Source organism: Myotis brandtii, unplaced genomic scaffold (assembly GCF_000412655.1).
Source record: "Myotis brandtii unplaced genomic scaffold, ASM41265v1 scaffold504, whole genome shotgun sequence".
In the NCBI taxonomy this organism is placed as follows: domain Eukaryota; kingdom Metazoa; phylum Chordata; class Mammalia; order Chiroptera; family Vespertilionidae; genus Myotis; species Myotis brandtii.
This window is the reverse complement of record NW_005369217.1, coordinates 4569895-4590230: the sequence shown is the minus strand read 5'-3', so window position 1 is coordinate 4590230 and position 20336 is coordinate 4569895. Positions and strand designations below refer to the sequence as shown.

General features: G+C 43.4%; 1 protein-coding gene across 1 annotated transcript in view; it reads left to right on the top strand.

The window, feature by feature from the left end:
* Nucleotides 1-20336, top strand: part of PLEKHG7 (pleckstrin homology domain containing, family G (with RhoGef domain) member 7) — a 48217-nt gene that overhangs the window by 22936 nt on the left and 4945 nt on the right. The window contains exons 8-13 of the mRNA XM_005877033.2: nucleotides 1477-1590; nucleotides 7481-7655; nucleotides 9523-9638; nucleotides 9981-10074; nucleotides 15464-15543; nucleotides 17511-17664. Of these exons, the coding sequence (XP_005877095.2) occupies nucleotides 1477-1590; nucleotides 7481-7655; nucleotides 9523-9638; nucleotides 9981-10074; nucleotides 15464-15543; nucleotides 17511-17664 (733 nt within the window). The remainder of the gene's footprint in view (nucleotides 1-1476; nucleotides 1591-7480; nucleotides 7656-9522; nucleotides 9639-9980; nucleotides 10075-15463; nucleotides 15544-17510; nucleotides 17665-20336) is intronic.

Here is a 20336-nt window from a genome sequence, read left to right as displayed (position 1 = left end):
TAACCATCCCCAAATCTCAATAGCTTGGCTCCTCTCTCCCCTGTGCCTACTTGTACCTTGTCACTGTCCTCTCTCTGGGACCCATGCTGAGGGAGCAGCACTGGAACGTTACCGGTCTGGGGGGACTGGGGCAGAGCACTCAGACTCTTCAGGTTCTGCCAGAAGCAACACATGGCAGGTCTGTTCACACTTTGTCAGCCAAGTTCAGTCACATGGCCACGCTCACCTTCAGCAGAGGGGGTACCAGCGTCCTCCCCAGGAGGGGAAAGCAGATGACCAGTAAGAGGCTCACCAGGTGGGAGACTGGAGCATTTTGTTATTCACACTTGACTCATGTGAGCAAGTCCCTGAAAAGGAAACCCAGGCTTGAGCGGTTAGATCATTTGGCCACGGTCACATAGCTGATAAATTGTAAAACCGGGTCTCTAAGCCTGACCACATAGGATCTTAACCGTTGCCTCCTAGTAATAAAATTTCTCAAGCATCTCAGTGCCCTTTCTCTCCAAGCTACCAACCCCCTCCACCTCCAAAAATAAATTTACATCATCCTTCAAATTACTTCCTGCTGGAGCCAAAACATGGCATTTTTTTCCCCACAGTGTCTTCTCCTCTGTCTCACAACAAAATATTTTTCTCGTTTTTCGTTATCTCTGCCTTTATTGCTGCCACTTCCTTTAGTGACTTTTTAGGCTGGGTCTGTTTTCTCGACTAAATGTAGTTATAACATTGCCAACAAGTGTGTCTTCCTTGTCTTATTCTACCACATGTGACACTATTAGACATTTATCAGTGGGACCCATTACTCATTATATCAATCAATAAATCAAGGAGTATGCGGGCTTAGCAACATGGTAGACACTGAGACACTGAGGGGAGTGTGTGCCAGTTAAGCTTTGGTGAAGAGAAAAGAGTAACTCACTCCCGAGAAAGACACGTAACTGAGACGGGGCGCCTTGTGTGGGGTGCTCTGTTTGACCATTACATAAATCTATACATACACTTAGGAGAGGCCCTCGGATTTGACTCTACAGTTTTAGAAGCCAGCAGGAGAATTACATGAATGGACATTTTTGAGGAAAAGTTGATGAAAATTAAATGTTGTTACTTACTACCAACACAAGCCTAACATCAACCAACATAAGCCCTGAAGTCAAAGGCAGTATTTGTTACCAGGTGCCATGCAGGGAGTGTAGACCTCAACAAAGCATAAACAGAAGCAAAAGGTAAATTAAATCAAGACACCCTAACTAGAATTTTAAGTAGGAAAGGGGGGGGGTGATTTATTGAGGAGTTACCTGTGTCTTATGAGAATACTATTTTTAAAGAATGTTGATTGTGAAGATAACCTGTTCCTAGTCACACGGTCACACTCCTGCTTGACAATGCTGACCCCTCCCCTTTTCCCCGTGCCGGTCAGTAATAACCATGAAGAGAAAGAGGCCTCCTGCCTGTGCCCTCCCTGCTCTTCTCTTGCAGCATTTCCGAGGGAGCCTCTGTCAGAGCCACCAGACCTACTGCCTGAACTACTCCGCCGCTGTCTTTTACCTCGAGAGCCTGAAGCAGAGAGAGGACTTTGGAATTTACTTAAAAGTAAAGTACCATCTTCTTTTCTTTTATAATTTTCCTAAGACTCTTTGTGGTACAATAGGTACTAGGAGTTATACCCAAAATAAGTGAGAAAGAACAATAAATGATCAACAAAACACTTGAACTACAAATATGCTTTCCTCATCAACACACACCTTCCACTGCACACTGAGGAATTCTAAGTGGTGCACATCTGGAAACATTGTATCATCTCATGTCCCTCCTAAATTTTTGGCAGGGGCTTACTTACCAATGTTTTATTTGTTCATTGGCGTGTTTGTGAACGAAGTCGGTACACTGTAAGGAGAAAGCTACAATAAGAAGAGGCTTTGTGACTAGAAGTTGGGCTCTTGTAGGATTTGGTCCCAGCAAGATGCTGTTGCACACAAGCTTGGAGAAGCATTTACATTGTATTCTGTGCGAAGGGCGCCCCCTGGAGTACTTCATAGGGCACAATGTAGATGTTGCCCTTGAAATTGTACAGCATGGTGGCTATGGGCTCCAAAGCATCAGAGCAAAGAGTTTCTGCTAAGGACAGTCAGCATTTGCTAATAAGCTGACACGGAAAGAATGGTTCTTGACTTCACCAGTTCCTTTGACCCCTCCTTTGACATTTCTTTAGTATGAACTGCACCTTTCCAGTATTACGCCAGAGCCCTTTTTATGATCCAGAGAAAATAGTCCAAGCCTTTTCGGAAAACTAGCTCTCCTGGCAGTTGCAAAAGCCCCCGGCAGAGCACCACCTCAGAGGCCGGGGAGGAAGGGCTGCCCGGGGTCCAGGACTTACCTGTCGCCCGACTATGCCAGGAGGCCTGGGTGCAGTGTGGCTGAGAAAGGAGGATAGTCTTGGGGGAGAGACTTGACCTTATTTTTTGTAGCTTCAACCACTCATTCGGTGTTTTGTTGGCTACTCAATAAGAACGGAGAGCTCATTAGCTTTCCAGATGTATGAATAATCCTGTTACAGAAGTTTTCCCCGGAAGCGGATGATTAGACTCCCAGCCTGGCCCCCAAACTGGGGAGAAGCCAGTCCCATGTCTCTCTCTTCCAAGCCAGGCCAGAGGTTACTTTAACGAGGCGCAGCCACCATTTCCCAGTAACTGTGGAAAATACCATACCAATGTGACATAGAAAGGTGGTTTACATCTTTATATGAAATATGCACGGCATCCAAAGATAACATACAATTATAAAGCATAACGCTTTACCGGCATCTTTAGTTTCTCAAACATCTCTTTTAATCCTTGGCACAAAACTTTGAAGTTGATTACATTGTCCCCAGGTGTCCCTGAGGCTCAGAGAGGTTGTATGGTTTTTGCAAGGTCATGTGGCCAATAGGTGGCAAAAATGAACCTGGATAAAGGTCTTAGGGCAAAAATAAAAATAATAAAAAAAATGCTCTTTCCACCAAAATTACTTACAGCTCCTCAGGGCTAGTTCCCATCACCTGGCAACTGTGAGCATCATGGAACAGGTGAGGGGTCAGGAAGAGGCTGTAGAGCAGTGGTTCTCAACCTTCTGGCCCTTTAAATACAGTTCCTCATGTTGTGACCCAACCATAAAATTATTTTCGTTGCTACTTCATAACTGTAATGTTGCTACTGTTATGAATCGTAATGTAAATATCTGATATGCAGGATGGTCTTAGGTGACCCCTGTGAAAGGGTCGTTCGACCGCCAAGGGGTCGCGACCCACAGGTTGAGAACCGCTGCTGTAGAGGAATTGAAGGTGAACCTGCCTTCCACAGCCACATAGTACAGAACAAAAGCATCGTCACAGAGAGTTAGTAATAATTTAACTATAGCCTAGTAAATATGCTTATAATATAATAATTGCAATATACAGTAAATAATAATAAAGGGGGCTGGTTCTCAAGCCCTTGCTTCGACCAGCCACTGCTGGTCATCATGATCTCTTTGTCTACACCAGGGGCGGGGAACCTTTTCTCTGCCAAGGGCCATTTAGATATTTATGACATCATTTGTGGGCCATCCACAATTATCAACTAAAAATTACATTGCTATGAAAAAGCTCCTAGATTTATTGAACTTTGAGTCCTGCCTGTGGTTGCCTCGGCAGGGCCAGAGCAAATGATACGGCCTGTGGGCCAGACGTTCCCCACCCCAGTGTACACAGTAACCCTGTGGAATGTGATAGTGTCCCCATTACTCAAGGGCTTAGACAAATTAGGCAACTCGCTGAAACATACTGTTGTTCAGGGCAGAGACAGGATTTGATTCAGACGTGTCTGAAGCTGACCTTCATTCCCTACTATGCACTGACATAAACAATGTCCGTGGAAAACCTAAGCCTGTGTTGTGTCATGGGCTGCCTGGAATGGGGACATGTACTGGGATGAATTCACCCTCCCTGCCACGTGGGGCTGGCTTTATGAAAGCCTGTACAGTATGTTGGTGCACATTGATGGGAGTAGAATTCTCCCTTCTCTGTCAGAAACAATTAAAATGATGCAGAGAAAGAGACTGGAACTTTGTACCAGGGCTCTTCATGGAGTTCTGTTAAAAATCGCTAAGAACTCCTTGGACTGAGTGTTCGGAATGTGCCAGCCACTGTTTGGGGCGCTTTGTATGGATTCTCAATAAAACCTCTCACCACCTGCTGAGGTAGTTATCCTCGTTACCCACATTCACAGATGAGATTTATAGAGTTTAAGTAAATTTCCCAAAATTCTAAGAATGGCTGCCCCAGCACAATATTGCATTTCACCAGGACAGATTTATGAGGAGAATGAATTTATAAGTGTCCCCATGTGTCCCTGAGACTCAGAGAGGTAATATGGTTCAACTCAACGGGCCCCTGAATTCCTTTCACTGTTACCTTAAACATATTGGATATTTATTATAAAGCAAAAGCATCCTTCATTGATCTAGGCCTATCCATAAAAAGCCTTTTATGTCCAATCTCTCTTGACAGAGATGTTCTTTTTCCCCCCTAATGGACCTGAAAATTAAAGCCAATAGATGAAAGAAAAATTTATACCTACTTTTAGAACTATCAAATATATTTTTCTCTCTTCTGAGGCTTCTGAAACACTAAAAGCTTCTAATATTCCTGCCTGGATCTTCGTCTCAATTATTTACCACTGGTGCTTCTTGCCGGGTTAGTGTCTGGGGTAAATTGGGTGTTTTCACATGTACTCAGGATGCTGGCAGCCAGAGCTGTTTTCAACGGCGTGGAAATTTGGGGCAGTGGCCCTGGGCTATGTTTGAGGAAATACCTAACTGCTTCTGAGAAATCAGTTACTGGAGCTCCCAGACACCAGAGCTAGAATGCTGCTGCCAGTGAGACAGGATGGAAACCAGCCACTGAGACCACAGGCTAAGGCCTCTCCACACCCCTTCTTTCCACCCGTTACCACCATTGGCCTTTTCACATCTGCAGTTCCTGCTTCCATCTCCATCTCTCCCAACATCAGGGAGAAAGAATCCCAGCCGTTGTGAGCCAGGTGAGAACGTGGAGGTGACCTAGTTCCTTCCGCCAAGAGGAAGCTGACGTACAGAGAAGGGGAGGTGGTCCCTCAGGAAGCCTTGAAGCCTGGCTTCTCGAGCTCCACCTACCCTCCAGCCTCCAGCCTGTGCTCACTTTCCTGGCCTGCCTTCTGCATGTAGGAGATGGAGAAGATCATGTCCAGCAGAATTCCTGTGAGGAAGAATCCGGGATGTTCTCAAAAGAAATACTTTGATGAAGTTCCTGGTGGGAGAGAGTGAAACCCCCAAGGACATGTTCAAGCTATGAAAGACAAGGGCAAATTGCTAAGCATGAGGGTAGGGGAAGAGGGTAGTTGGAGAGGGGAAGAGAGAGGAAGAGCAGCTCTCCTTCCAAAGAAGAAAACGGCACCATCAAAATGCAGTGGGGGTGATGTCCTGGGCTGTGTATTTGACCCCTCCCCACAACCCAAAGTCTTCAGTAAATATGTTCACTCATAAAACGTTTGGCATGAGTGGGGTTACAGTGGAAACCAGCATAGGACACCAACCAGGAGGCTATGTTTGGCATCAGTGGGCACATGCTGTTCAGGGAAGAGAGTGTGTGTGCCAGCAGGGGCCAGAGGAAGCCATTCTAATCGCAATCATTCCATAAATTTGTAAATATCTAGAGAGAGTTTTGGACTTGGTGGGGGGTTGAGCCAATTGCACCTAGATCTCTAAAACGCAAGGCAGACACCTGGGCACAAAGATGTACGAAGCTATGTTTGGGGAAGCAGAGGGAGCCTTCCACAGTGTATGCCTAAAGCTGGCCTTCAGGGTCTGAGTCACAAGACAAAGGAGGTAACCTGGGCCTGGCCGGAACTGACCTGCAGAGAAAGCTGAGAGCCTCGTGCAAGGGCAGGGCTCCCTCAGAGCTGAACTCAGGTGTGAGTGCGTAGGGGAGACAAGAGAAGAGGAAGAACACACATCCCCTAGTACAGTGGTCGGCAAACTGCGGCCCCTTGTGTGTGGGTCTTCCACAAAATACCACGTGCGGGCGCGCACGTACAGTGCGATTGAAACTTCGTGGCCACACTCAAGGGGTCAAAGAGCCGCATGTGGCTCGCGAGCCACAGTTTGCCGACCACTGCCCTAGTAATACCTTCTGGTGGACCTATGTGCACAGTAGCCAGAGACCTGACTCCATGAGTCATGTGTCATCTGCACAAAAGCCAGGCCGCTCAGGTTCAAGACAGCATCACATTCAAATAAACAGTCCAGCAGATGAAACAAATTTATGAGCCATTCTCATGATTAGTTGTGTTTGTCAAATGCCATTTATACAGTGGTTCTCAACCTTCTGGCCCTTTAAATACAGTTCGCCATGTTGTGACCCAACCATAAAATTATTTTCGTTGCTACTTCATAACTGTAATGTTGCTACTGTTATGAATCATAATGTAAATATCTGATATGCAGGATGGTCTTAGGCGACCCCTGTGAAAGGGTCATTTGACCGCCAAAGGGGTCGCGACCCACAGGTTGAGAACCGCTGCATTTATAGAAATCGAATGTGTAGCCCACAGCAGTACTTACTAGAGTTCCTTTCCCTGTTTCCCGGTGCTTTGCACACCCTGCAGCTGCCTCTGAGTCAGACTCTCTCACTACTGAAAATTGTTTGTGTCTTTATCCCTTCCCTCTCCCTCTCTCCTCTGTAGCATGTAGCTCAATTTAGCCTCTTCAACTTCTATTCATTTTCTCATATTACCCTCATTCCCTCCAAGAAAGGAGAGTCAGGGAACTGATCCAACAAGCAAACATCCTTCCTTTTCCCTCCATCTGTTGATTCTCAGTTCTCCTAATTGTGCCTCACAATGAGGCATAGAGCTGGAAAAAACAGAAATCTCCTGCGAGGGCCAGAGAGAAGGAGAAGCCAGTGGGACAGCCGAACTCTTGGGTGAGAAGGGTAAACGAGACTGGAACACGTATAGTTAATACCTCTTATCCCTGCCACAGAGGGAACATGTGTTCTCCAGGGAACTTGCGAAATGTTACACTTTTCTCGTGCCTCTCCATCTTGACAAGTTCCCCACTTAGGAGGAGAAAGAGGTGATGCTATATTGATGCTGAGCGCTGCCTTCTTCACCATCACTGGGAAGGCAAGACAGCCGGAGAAGGATTCTCTCTTCTTTGATTGGAAAGTAACAATGTTAGTCAGTAATATTCAATAGCACCTCTCAACCACATCTAAGAACCTCATTTCAGACCCCGAATTTGCTAAAGACACTTTAATAAGGATTTTCAAAAGCAACATCTGGTCTGTGGCTTATAAGCGTCCCCAGCAAGCTCACAGTTGCGTCATGTTGTCACCCAGTGAAATAGCCGAGTGTGTTTCATGCCCAGGCTTCTCGGGGCTTTGATAGGAGAAGTGATGCTCTGATTCTATCTGCGTTTCCTTCCCCAGTGGTGTGAGCAAAACGAACAGTGCAGACGGCTTCACCTGGCTGAACTGCTGGTGGCCCCACTGCACAGGCTGACCCGGTACCCCTTGCTGCTGAAGAATATCTGGAAAAGGAGTACAGACTCCACTGAGAAAATCATGATCTACTCCATCAAAGAAAAGGTGGAAAAGTCAATCCGTAAGTCCCTGAGATAAGTGACCCAGCTCAGTGGAAGCTGCATGGAAGGGCTGGAGGCTCTCTGGCTCTTGGGAATGATCTGAGCTTCATCCTAGAACAGTGATGGCAACCCTATGACACGCTTGTCAGAGGTGACACGCGAACTCATTTTTTTGGTTGATATTTCTTTGTTAAATGGCATTTAAATATATAAAATAAATATCAAAAATATAAATCTTTGTTTTACTATGGTTGCAAATATCAAAAAATTTCTATATGTGACACGGCACCAGAGTTAAGTTAGGTTTTTTCAAAATGCTGACACGCCGAGCTCAGAAGGTTCGCCATCACTGTCCTAGAAGGTAGTTCCATTGACTTGAGGTTATGGCTCTGGGAAATCAAACACACACACAACAATGGGTTCCAGTCACATCCTGGCCATCCCTACGAGAACTCCACCAGAAGTTTACCCAGGACGTGGCTGTCTCCTAGGCTTTCACGTGTGAGTTCAAGCAGGAAAAGTTCCACTTCCCAGATGGTTGAAGGCTTTGTTTTTCATATCTATGCTGAACCCAAACACAAAGCAAATAGGAATAAACACCACGGGGGACCTTTCCGGAGGATAAATTACCATTCATTATTTGTAGGTCACTGAAATCCAGGGCCAATCTAAAAATAATGCCAACTGCACTCTTTAGAACTGAAATTTGGGAATGGGAACAGAACAACCCTTTGATGACTTAAATTTATTTGGGTAGCTCTGTATAATTAAATTCAAATAAAGAAGTTCATGATATATGCCCACAAACCAAGATTTCCTGGGAGTGTCAAAAAGGAGCAATTCAAGTTTATGATTATCAGCTGTACAGAAATGACATTTTTTTCTTCTGCAAGTTTAAATGTAAAAATGACCATGCAATGGGAGTTTTTTAGTTTTTTTGCTCAAATTCTAAAATGACTCAAGGAACTAGGATTAAGCTTATCAACTGGATAAAACAAAAATTCAATCAAAAATAGACTTTAAAACTTTTAAAGTAATTTGAAGATTATTACTCATTTTAATAGTTTTGTGAAGAAGATAATAGCATCTTTTCTGCAGATTTCTCAATAACATATGGATTTTTATTATTTGGGAAAGAGATTGCTGTGACCTTCCTTTAAGCTTAAAGAGGGTGAATTCTGAAGGATTCCCCTAACGGTGTGATTCTTCTATGGGTCTATGATTTTCCCTCCACGTTCCCCCCAAATAATTTCAAAATCTCAATAACCATATGGATTTTTATTATTTGGGAAAGAGATTGCTGTGACCTTCCTTTAAGTCTAGGAGCTTAAAGAGGGTGAATTCTGAAGGATTCCCCTAACAGTGTGCTTCTACTATGGGTCTATGATTTTCCCTCCATGTTCCCCCAAATAATTTCAAAACCTCAATAACAATGTTATTATACAGTGTTGGGAAATTAATACAAACCTTCAAAAAAGTAAGCTTTTGCCAAAACAAAATAATTATCTTTATCATGAAGCAAATGTATGTTTTATAATTAGGACAAAAATATATGTTAGCTCTTTTTTTTCTTCATCTAATTACAGGTGTAGGGAATAAGAGAAAGCTACCAGGGACTTTACTTGTATTATTTAAATAAAAATGCACAAATACATTTCAACTTACTTTATTAAATTATTTAAATTTTATTTCTCTTTGCAAGAGGCTGATTTCAAATTAGTGAGTTTTTCTAAGACATTTAAACTGCAAGCACTATGTTAAATGAAACTAAGATATGGTTTGGTTCTGGGGGCAGTGTCTCTAAATTATTACTGTACATCTTGGTTAAAATTTGTGCTGTCATGTCACATGAATGTAAAAATATATTGAATGTGCCTTGTCTTTCAGGGGATCTTGAAGGAAAAGTGAAGTGGCTTGACAATTTTCAAAAATGTAGACATCTTCAGGAGATTATAGTGTGGCCTCCACTTTGGGATAGAGATAAAAGGTTTTTCATTCCAGAGGTACAAAGAGGATCCATTAAGACTTATGTTTGGCATTCCGTTGGAAATACACTAGTCTTTACAAAGTCCCCAGCTTTCCACTTGGATATTGAATCTAGTTTTATGAGCAAGAACTACAGCTTTTTACCACGTGGCATTGTATGTGGGAGGCTGGCATCATCACGCCATTCCCGGGGTGGTCCTCCTCAGGGATGTGCTCATTCTTTCCCATTCCCGTGTCCATCTCCCGACGTTTCTAAATGTCTTGAACTTTATAGACAGAGTGCACTGCCCCCGCTCCCGGAACCTGTTCTCTTCCAACCACTAACAACCTCTCTTTGATTGTCTCTCTTGTTTTTCAAGTGCCTGAAACACGTTTTTAAAGAGCACATGGCAGAAAACATCCTGTCACCAACCAACAGACACCTTCTCTATGAGGGAAAATTAACTCTTGCAGGTAAATAGCTGTTTCCTTTAAAAACCCAACATCTTTGCTACCATGTAACGTGTCCAATTGTTGCTCATTGAAGAGTGTAAAGAGTTGTGTTTGCCTATGGCCAAGGCCATGGAAGATGCGAGTCAGAGAATATGCTATGGACTCACACACGTGTCAGCTTGATCAAAGACTTCACAGCATAACTAGCTATGCGCCCTGCATTTTCTATCTCTAAAATGGGATAACTCTTTCATAAGGTTGTTGTTAAATTGAAACACATGAAGAGCTTAAGTCAAGGTTGGGGACATCATAAACACTCCACATCAGCTGTTATCATCCTTATACTCCTCCAATGAGCTGGGCAATCATCCCATCCGTGTTGATGGAGAACCTGTTATGTAACACTGTTGTGCTGGGTAGGCATCCCTGGAGGATATAAGGTCATTATTCTGTTTAATCCTTTTCCTCTAGTTGGGAAGCTCTGCTGTAAGGAGCAGACCTGCAGGATAAGTTCAGAAAAGACGAGAGGCTGTGGGGCTGGGGTACCCGGGAGGGGCTTTATGTGCTCCGTGGGAGTAGAGGTGGGCTTGTGGGGGACGGAAAGATGGAGGTCAGTGGAAGGACAGGAGGGAGGACCTCCCAGATGAAGAGCATGGCAGGAGAAAGGGCTTGGAGGCGAGGCCACCTGGGAGAATAGGCGCTGGTGGAGTGGTTAGGAGAGGGAGCCCTGCAGGCTGACTGCCAGGTCACTTCCCAGCTCGGCCTTTTCTGCCTATGTAACCTTGGCCCGAATACAGCAATCTCCCCGCTTTGTTGTAAATGAGCTAATGGATGCACAACCACTAAAAATGGTTGACACAGAATCAGTGCTCAATAAATATTCTCATCAGAAAGGGCTGCCTGACCAAAGTAGGGTTTGTATGCATTCATCTATTTGTTTCTGCACAAAATCTTGATTGAGCACCTACTGTGTGAGAAGCCCTGTGTGAGATGTGAGGTTGCCTATTTATGGTAGCATGAGATCTGGTGGGGAGTGCCAGGCCATAACTCTGTATTCGATACACATTTGTTGAGAATCTGCTCTATTTTAGCTCTACATGTCAGGTTGGAACATAACCCCTACCTAGCAACTGCCAGCTAGGGATGGTAGACATGCCCGGCATTTTACATCAAAGGACTTTTGCACTCATTTTCTCCTTCCAGTGGTTATGCAGAGAAGTTACACTTAATCCCAAATTATAGGTGAGAAGTATGAGGCTCAGGGAGGTTCTGTATCATGTTCAAAGTCACCTGGAGGTTAACAGCAGAGTGCAGGCTGCCTCAGCCCAGTGGGCTTCCAGAATCGCAGCACCTGGCTTGGGAGCCGAACAGAAGGAAATTGCCAGTGACAAGTGACAGGCTTAAAAGGTGCTGAAGAGTCATCAGAAGCAATGCACAAAATGGTGCAGAGAAGGAGACCAAAGCAGGGAGACCAGCCCGGAAGCTCCGCAGTGAGGCAGGGTGAGGCGAGACGACCCGGAGCCTGTGTTTCTCAATCATTCTCAACCTCGGGGGGGGGGGGGGGGGGGGGGGGGAACGTCTGGCCTTTGGGCCACATAAGGCCTGCGAATCATTTGATCTGGCCCTGCACAGGCATTAGGGGGGTGAGTTAATTAAATGTTTGACCAAATATAGCAGGCTAATTTTTAAGTTGATAATTTTGTATGGCCACAAATAATTATAAATATCCAAATGGTCCTTTGTAGAAAATAAGGTTCCCCACCCCTGCTAGACCATCATCCTCCCACTTTCATTTGGAAAGATAACAATTTTACATTTTCTTTGATGTTATTTATAATTTTAAAATTTATATATTGTGACAAAATCAAATCAAAATAATGAAGCAAAACACAGCTTTGTGTCCAAATGTATGCCTCTCCCTCCAAAATTGGCCTCCACCTGGAATTATCACAAGTTTTAATTCACCCCTTCCCTCTATCTACCAACTTCCCAACACTGTGAGATGTGCTGGCACATTCTAAAATGTTGGAAATGGGCCTGGATAGAAAAGGATAAATGTGAGAGATATTTCAAAGGCAAAAATAGGAGGACTTTATGATTGGCAAAATGGCTGCAGAGGAAATGAGCCAATGCTTTCAAGTGTCATGCCTGAAAGTTAGGTTGACCACACTGAGGGAGGCAGAGGGAGTGGGTCAGGGAGGCAGTGTTAGGGTGCAGGTGTGGGCAGGATGAGAAGCCACATGGAAACTGGATGAACATGACAATGACCAACTCTGGTGAAAAGCTATGTTAGATGCGCATCCGCACGTAGCTTTGGGGTGCTTGTCAAGGAAGTGTGGGTGGGAGACTGACCTAAGAAGGAGTCTTTACAAAAAGACCCAACTTTTCAGAAAAAGTTTCTTGTAGAGTCTGATGTGGTAAATGAAGATGAACCTCATCAACATCACTAACTCCAGACACTCGCTTAAAGCCATATGCTGTGTGGCTCGGATGGCATCAGAGAGGAGGCAGCATCAAGTTTAAAGTCATGGGAACTTTGACCCAGAGTTGGCGTGGCGATGTGGTGGGGGTGGGCGTGCTGATGTTTGAAGAAATGGGACATCATTTTGAATGGATAAAGCATTAGACCAAGAATGATGATACCTAACACATAAATTTTGTTTCCAAATTTATTTCAGCTTTAAAAACTGTTCTAGTCTAACCAAATAAGTATATTTTCTCATTCCCAGAAAGTACAAGTTTTTATAACTTAAAGCATAACCAACTTCCCATGGGAAGTCATGCCAGAATACCCTTGGCAAATGTGTTGCTCCGCACAGACTGGCATTTCTAAATAGATAAGTGAGTAAGGTGCAGACACATAGGCTGGCCTGACAGCTGTGAGACTCAGAGAACACGTGCTGTTCAAGCTGCTGCAGCTCGGAATAAGGCAGTAACGCAGCTCCGTTCTGGAACAGCGCGATGAGAACCCCCGCCCAGACTCTATGGGAAAAAATAAAGACGGTTCAGATCTGGTTGTGCAGTACTTGGCTAAACAGAATTTCAGACTCACAGTGCTCATTAGTTACGTCTCATGAAATCACTTGGTCAAGGTGTTTCACTGGCTGTACTAGCTTCAAACTGCTTGGTGATAAATGTGAACAGCCTGATTTTATGCTTACAATCTTCCTCCTTAACCATCCTCTTTTGCCTGACCATGTCTACTTGTTAGCACTATCAGTTTCTGAATTTATCTTATTTTAAATCTTGTTTACTGTTTGTTATGTGTCTGCTCTCCGTAGGATTAAAGCTCCTTGGAGGCAGAGTCTTCTTAGTCATTGATGCAGGGTAGGGCGTCAGCATCAGTTGACTACTTGGTGGGACACGAGGGATTCAATAAATAGCTAAAATAACCATCAGTTCCTAGAATATATTGCAGGACATAGCAGATGCTCGAGGCTAGTTTGTTAAAATAAAATACTTAAAATTAGCAAGAAAAAGAAACTATGTCATTTTGACAATAATCATCAACCTAATCTATATATGAATGGCACAGAATGGGGAAAACAGCATTTAACAGGTCCTAAGGTCTAATGTTGTCCAATGCCTCATTCCTAGTGCCATGTCTGTATTGGTTAGGATTTTGGTTCAGCCATTGGAGACAGAGAGAGATAACGATCACTTAAAAAGACAAGTTTACTTCTCTCACGCGTAAAACTCGGAGCCGTGTGACAGCTCTCCTCCATGGTGTGACTGGGACCCAGGCTTCTTCTGCCTTTTTGCTCTGCCATCCTGGGGTGCTGCTTTCTTCTGTGGTCCCAGAGGAGTCACAGGGTGGCTAGCCGGTGGGAAGGGGGAAAGGGCAGGAGAGCAAAGCCCTGCTGTTTATGGGAATGACTCACAAGTTGCACACTTTTGCTCATATTCCATTGGTCGGAATTTACTCACTTGGTCATATTTAGCTTCAAGGGAAGCTGGGAGATGTAGTATTTATTTGCAGGGAATATGTACCCACTAAAACTCAGAAATTTCATTACTACAAAAGAAGGGAAATGTTTTTTTTTGAGGGACAATCAGCAGTTTTTGCTATAGGCTGATTTGAAAAAAAAGTCTCTAGTAGTGATGGAATACAGTGTTTTAAAAATATTCAAGGACAATTCAAGATTGAATAAAAGATCTAATTCCTTTTCTGTGCAAATATGGAAAGAATCTTTCTTTCCTTCAAACTTAAAGAAGTGGAGGAAATAGAAATGAAACCTAAGTATTTTATCTACTAATTTAATCTTAGCCCCCTAGTTTTCAGGGATAAAAGTATATGAAAAAAACTTCTAAATAATATAAATGAACAAAATAAATAGAATAATGAAAAATATTTACTGATTTTAAAAATATTTACTTTAAGTATCTGTCACATTCCCCTCTGGACAGACTGTGTTTTCCTCTGAAATCACTTAAAGTTAACTATTTCTTCTGCTAACTTCTATGTGGTAAAGTTAGAGAAGGAGATACCCTATTCTAATATTTGATTTCTCTTCTACCACTGGCCCCTTCCTAGAGGAAAGTAGGAAAGCCTACTTGCCTTAAGTTACTATCAAAAGTTGTACCAAAAACGTTTGTAAATATAAAACTATGTGAAGAATATTTGAACATGTAAATCTTGCAAAAAAGTAAGATGATTGCCTTAGTCAGCTTTGGCCACCATAACAAAATACCATACCCTGGGTGGTTTAAGCAACAGAAATTTATTGCTCACAGTTCTAGAGGCTGAAAGTCCAAGGGCGAGTTGCCAGCATCATTCGCTCTCTGGTGAGGCTCTGCCAGCTTGCCGGGGGCCTCCCGCTCAGGGTCCACATGGCTCTCTCTCTAGTCTCTCCTCTTATGACACTAATCCATCTGGATTAGGGCTCCACCCTCAAGCCCTCATTTATTCTTAATTACTTCCTTATTCCCCAAACAGCCACACTGGGGAGTTAGGACTTCAACGTATGAATTGGGGGAGGGGGCACAATTTAGTCCACAGCAATGACAAAATGCCCTTTCTGGGGGTAATGTATACCTTTGCCAATGACCACCCAGATGAGTCAAGAGGCAAAAATGCTGTAAGTTTAATGAACTGATAGATGTGTCTTAGGCTTCGTTGAAACAATTACAATCATCATCCAAGTTTTCTAAGATCCATGTGAAACGCATCACAAAGACAATGTCTTTAAAGCTGTGAGCTTGAGGTCACCCCATGTCTCTGCTTTAAGGAAGCAATCGATTCAGTACCCTTGCAGGTTTCTGACCCACAAGATCTGATGCCCTGAACTGCTGGCCTGCTGTGCCAGGAAGCCCTGCTCCATTTGTTTCCTGGGGAATCCTTTGATTTAAATAACAGAAATCCTTTCACTTAGAATTTCCAACCCCAGTTTCACTTTCTTTCTCTCCCCAGAAAGTACCAGATTCCTAGATGTTTATCTGTTTCTCTTTGATGATTTCCTCTTAGTTACGAAAACTAAGCGCAACAAAAAGGTAAATTCTGCTATTTCTTAATAAGTCTGCTAAATATGTTCAGAAATACTTCCAAATAAGTTGTGTTAAAAATACATATTTTCATACATCAAATTGGGATTCACCCTCTAAAAATGGAAACATTACACAATATTGGCATTTTCAGACAGATCTGAACTAAACATACCAATAACAAAAGCAAGTTACACTTCTTAAGGATGTGTACATTTTTAGTATAACTTAGTCTATATAGTTTTAGGGTAAGTCCCAGAGGCCACAGGACTATTCCTGGCCTGCCTGATCCAATGCAACCCAAAAGCTTTTGTCCGTACTGGCCCTTTCCTCACCCAAATTGTCCCCAGTGAATGCTGCCAGGGGAGGGGGGGGCGGGTGCTCTCTAAACTGTCTGCTGCCATGTGCCAAGGTGGTATCCATCACCCCTTCTAATTCGAAAGCTCAAATCCTTCCTGGAAAATAGTGATTTGGGGGCTGCGAGTGGGAGGGAATCCTGCTCTCTCAGTATCTTCCTGTATATAATACAGACATCTGCAGAAGCCAGACAAATGTACAGCTGGCGTCACAGACAAAATGAGCCAACTCAGGGTTAAAGCCATTAAATCTCTTCCAAGAACAGGGATTTCCCCCATTACTTAAGTATTATGGCCCCTATTATTGTTGTTACTAATTAAGCCATGAGTATCATGGTCTAAAAGGCTTTCTATCTAATCTTCCATTTCCCAGTCTGTCCCCTGAATGGCATGAGTAATATTATGAAGGGGACTTCCTCTGAGGCACTCAGACACCGGCCCTTAGTTGTCAGCCATCAGAGATACCTAATTCACCCACTTCGAACCATAACCTCTTGGTTCATGGGTCTATGCTCAACCACTGAGCCACACTGGCTGGGCTCACCCACTTCTTTACCTGAGGACTAGCCTTACACACATATAAGATCATGAGACTAGATATCTCAAATCTCTTAAGAACCTAAGCTTCTAGATGATATGTTGGTTAGTTAAGCTCAATAATTTAAGGATCTTTAAGCACTAAAATAGACACCCATTGATCAAACTATAAATAGTTGAATGGTCATTGAGGAATGAATGGATATTTGAGAATATTAAGAATCACAGTTTTGAAACTTAGGTGGCCTTCTCTTGTAAGCTTCCCAGACGGCCATGTCTGAACAAGTCAAGCTCTGAACAATCTCTATGGCCTTCAAAAACCTTGACACTAAGCACAGCCTACCTTCATATCAAATAACGACTCAAATCTGAGTACATGAACTCATGGCAGCCTATATTGATTTACTATAAGGTAATATTCTGATTTCATGCTTCATACCTTGATCCCCAAATAAGGAATGTTATGTGCCTTAAATTCCTCTGTTTAATAAATCTGGAGAGTTTTATTGACTTCATAGGTGCAAAGATAATCAACCAGAGAAGACCCTGGGTTTCACTTAGGAAAAAAAAAAAAGGAAAGAAAGAAATGTTGTGTTTTAAATCCCTCTTTGCAATTAAATGAACAACATATGTCATGCAAATCACAATCTTTGACACCCTTTAAAAAATTCAGCACCTTATATATTCAAAATAATTTCAATTATCTACAAATTATAGAGCGTGGACTCCACTTAGAGTTAGTATTAGATCCCATGGACAGAGTTGGCCAAAATGAGGCTCCCCTTTCTCATCCACCTCACTCAATACTAGAGAGAGACACTGGAAATGAAGTGCTTTCCCATTGATGTGATGGTGATGAAAGTGTTTCCCAAATGTAGATGTCACACATAACCTACTCAGGAAGTTAAATTTGGGTATCAGAAACACTATTCTGTAAATCACTATGTACTTTGGGGAAATGCTTTTCAAGATCCAGGAAGAGTAGTAAGCTGGATTTCAAGCAGTTGTTTCTTAAAATCAGTTTAGGGATGTGCACCAATACTCATTTCCTCTTCACTGCATTATTTTCCCGTTTAATTTCAGAAAGTTGGAGGCTTGGACACAGGTGTAATGTGTCCTTCACTTACTCCTGAGCTGCAAACAGTAATAAAAGAGGGTGGTTCGTGTAAGGTACTCGATCAGCCCATTCCACTGGATAGATTGGTAGTCAAAAGTATTGATCCACTCCACGTATCAGGTATGTGCCAATTTTCATCGTTAATCTGCTTACCATCACAGAGTTTTATATTGGCTTTTATTGGTAACAGCGCATAAATCCAATTTAAGTCTTCATAAAAGAAAATACTGACTTCCTATGTGGCTATGTATCACTCACTCTACAAATTAGTTATGGAAAGAGTATTGGACTTGGTCTCCAATGCTTGCAGGTCCCAGCTCTGCCACTGCTAGCTGTGTGATCATAGGCAAGGAATTTAAATTTTCTATGCCACAGATTCATCTTGGTAAAACTGGGATAATAATATCTATGTCAGTGGGTTGTCATGAGAATTTCATGAAATAATGCCTATAAAGCACTCAATGAATGATGGCTATTTTTAGTATTGTTATATTATTACTAGAGGTCTGGTGCATGAAATTCATGTGGGGGGGGTCCCTTCAGCCCAGCCTGCACTCTCTCCCCCAACTGCCCTTCCTGCCAGCCTAGTCACCCCACGCAGCCTGCTGTTCAGTCATTTGGTTGTCCCTCTAACCCCCCTGCTGGCCTAGTCACCCCACACAGCCTGCTGTTCAGTCATTTGGTCGTCCCTTACTAACCCCACTGCCGGCCTGGTCACCCTATGCAGCCTGCTGTTTGGTCGTCCGTCCGGTTGTTTCAGTCATGACAGCCCCTGGCTTTTTATATATTAGGATTAGTAGTACTCACTGGCACACCACAATACACTATGCAAGCCTAAGATATTCTGCTACAATAACCATATAGAAAGAAATATGCCAGAAATAATATGTATACATATGCAGGTACACATATATACATACATGTCATGTGTATAGGTATATAATTTTCATTTTTCAAGCATTTCCTGAGTGTCTCCTGAGAACCAGGCACTGTGTGAGTGCCCTAGAGTTATAAACAGCCCATTCTTGGGGCAGCTCTCAGAACAATGAGAGATCAGTAAACCCCATCAGGAAGGCCCTGACGCTCAAGGGACTCATAGGACATTTCAGTCTCTTCAGTGCTGGGTGTTCAGGAGGATGCAGGGGGTCATTCTGCCTTAAGTATAGGCTCCTAGGAGACCAGCAAAGCCAGGCAGGAGGGGACTGCCTTTCTGTTCCAAGGGAGGAGCAGGAAAAGAGGGAGCACTACCCATTCCCCTCAATTCCCACCCTAGCAGCCAAGCCCAAAGCATCAATGATGAGCATAGGAGGACCTATACATACCTAGCAACATTACATAGTGAAGGAATGACTGAACACACAAACTGATAATAATAATAGCAACATTGGCATCGTTATGGTATATAACTAAGTTATGTATGTAAATGTTTACATGTGTTAAAGTGTGAATGGAGAAAACTCTTTCCTCCCTAAGGGGACTCCTGCATCTAGGCCAGAACCTCTATCTCCTTTGTCTATTCTTCTTTCCCCTAAGATTTGCTGAACTGTGACCTGGCAGGCCCCTAAGGCCTCTTATATCTGATTCCCCTAGGACCAATCACAGAGGGTGTGTGTGTGTGTGTGTGTGTGTGTGTGTGTGTGTGTGTAGGCCAAAGTCTGCATAAGCCAGAAAGCACGCCTACAAAGGGGCATCTGAGGGGAGCAAAACCTTTGCCCATGAATGCATCCCCAGCCCCCACCCAATTCGAGCCTCCTCCCTGCTCAGAGCAGTGTAAATGGCAGAGATTCAGTATGTGAGGCCCAGAAATCACTTCCTTCGGTTTGTTTAGTAACTTTTTCATGGGGAAAAATGTCATGTCAGAGGGCATCCTGGTCCTTGAATGTATTCCCTCCCTGTAACAGGATAAATGGCTTGAGGGGAGGAAGCTGTCAAAGCCCCAAGTGGATGAGTGGAAGCAGCTGGGGCTCGGTTTAGCCACAGCCCTGCTGGCTTTAAGAACTGGGCTTTATGGGAAATGTGATGTCACTGGATTACATTGGGAGGTGTGTTTCTTCTGCTCTATTCATTTTTCTTATTCTTTTTTTTTTTAAATAAGAACAATACCTTTTAAAAACTACATCCAGCATTTTTTGTTACTTTCTGATTTGTCACTACCATCTCTTATTTCTGTTTTTTATTTTTTCCTCATTCCTCTGGTCTATTGTTTTCACTGTTCAGATCCAGTGCATGAGGCAGAATAGCTGCCAACTGAGAAAAAGTAAAGGGTGAAAAGAGAAGAGATTGAACTTTGAAGTGACAGAGACCTGGTTTCAAACTCTGGCTATGCCATGTACTGTGTGAGCTTGGAAGAATTCATCTAAGTTTCTTTCCTCATTTGTAAGTGGGAATTAGCTGACCTATATTACACTGTTGCTGTGTGGTTTAAATGACACAAAAAAGGAAAAAATAAATAAAACAGTACCGAGAGAGAGAAAGAGAAAGAGAGAGAGAGAGAGAGAAACAGCACGGTGCCCAGTGCAAAGTAAGTGCTTATAAATGGTATAAATCATTATATTCATTATTTATTACTAGGGGCCTAGTGCACAAATTCGTGCACCTTGAAAGGAACTGTGCTCCGTGAGGCTGCGGTGGGCACAGGGGTGGGTCTCGGCCCACCTTCATGCCCCCACCTGGCCCCTCCTGCTGCGGCCCCTGGTTTCCTGTCTGCCAGTAGCCCCGCTCCCGCCGCCACTGCTCTGATGTGCTGACGGCGCCCATCCCGCTCATACCTGCTGACAGCATGGAGCGACTGG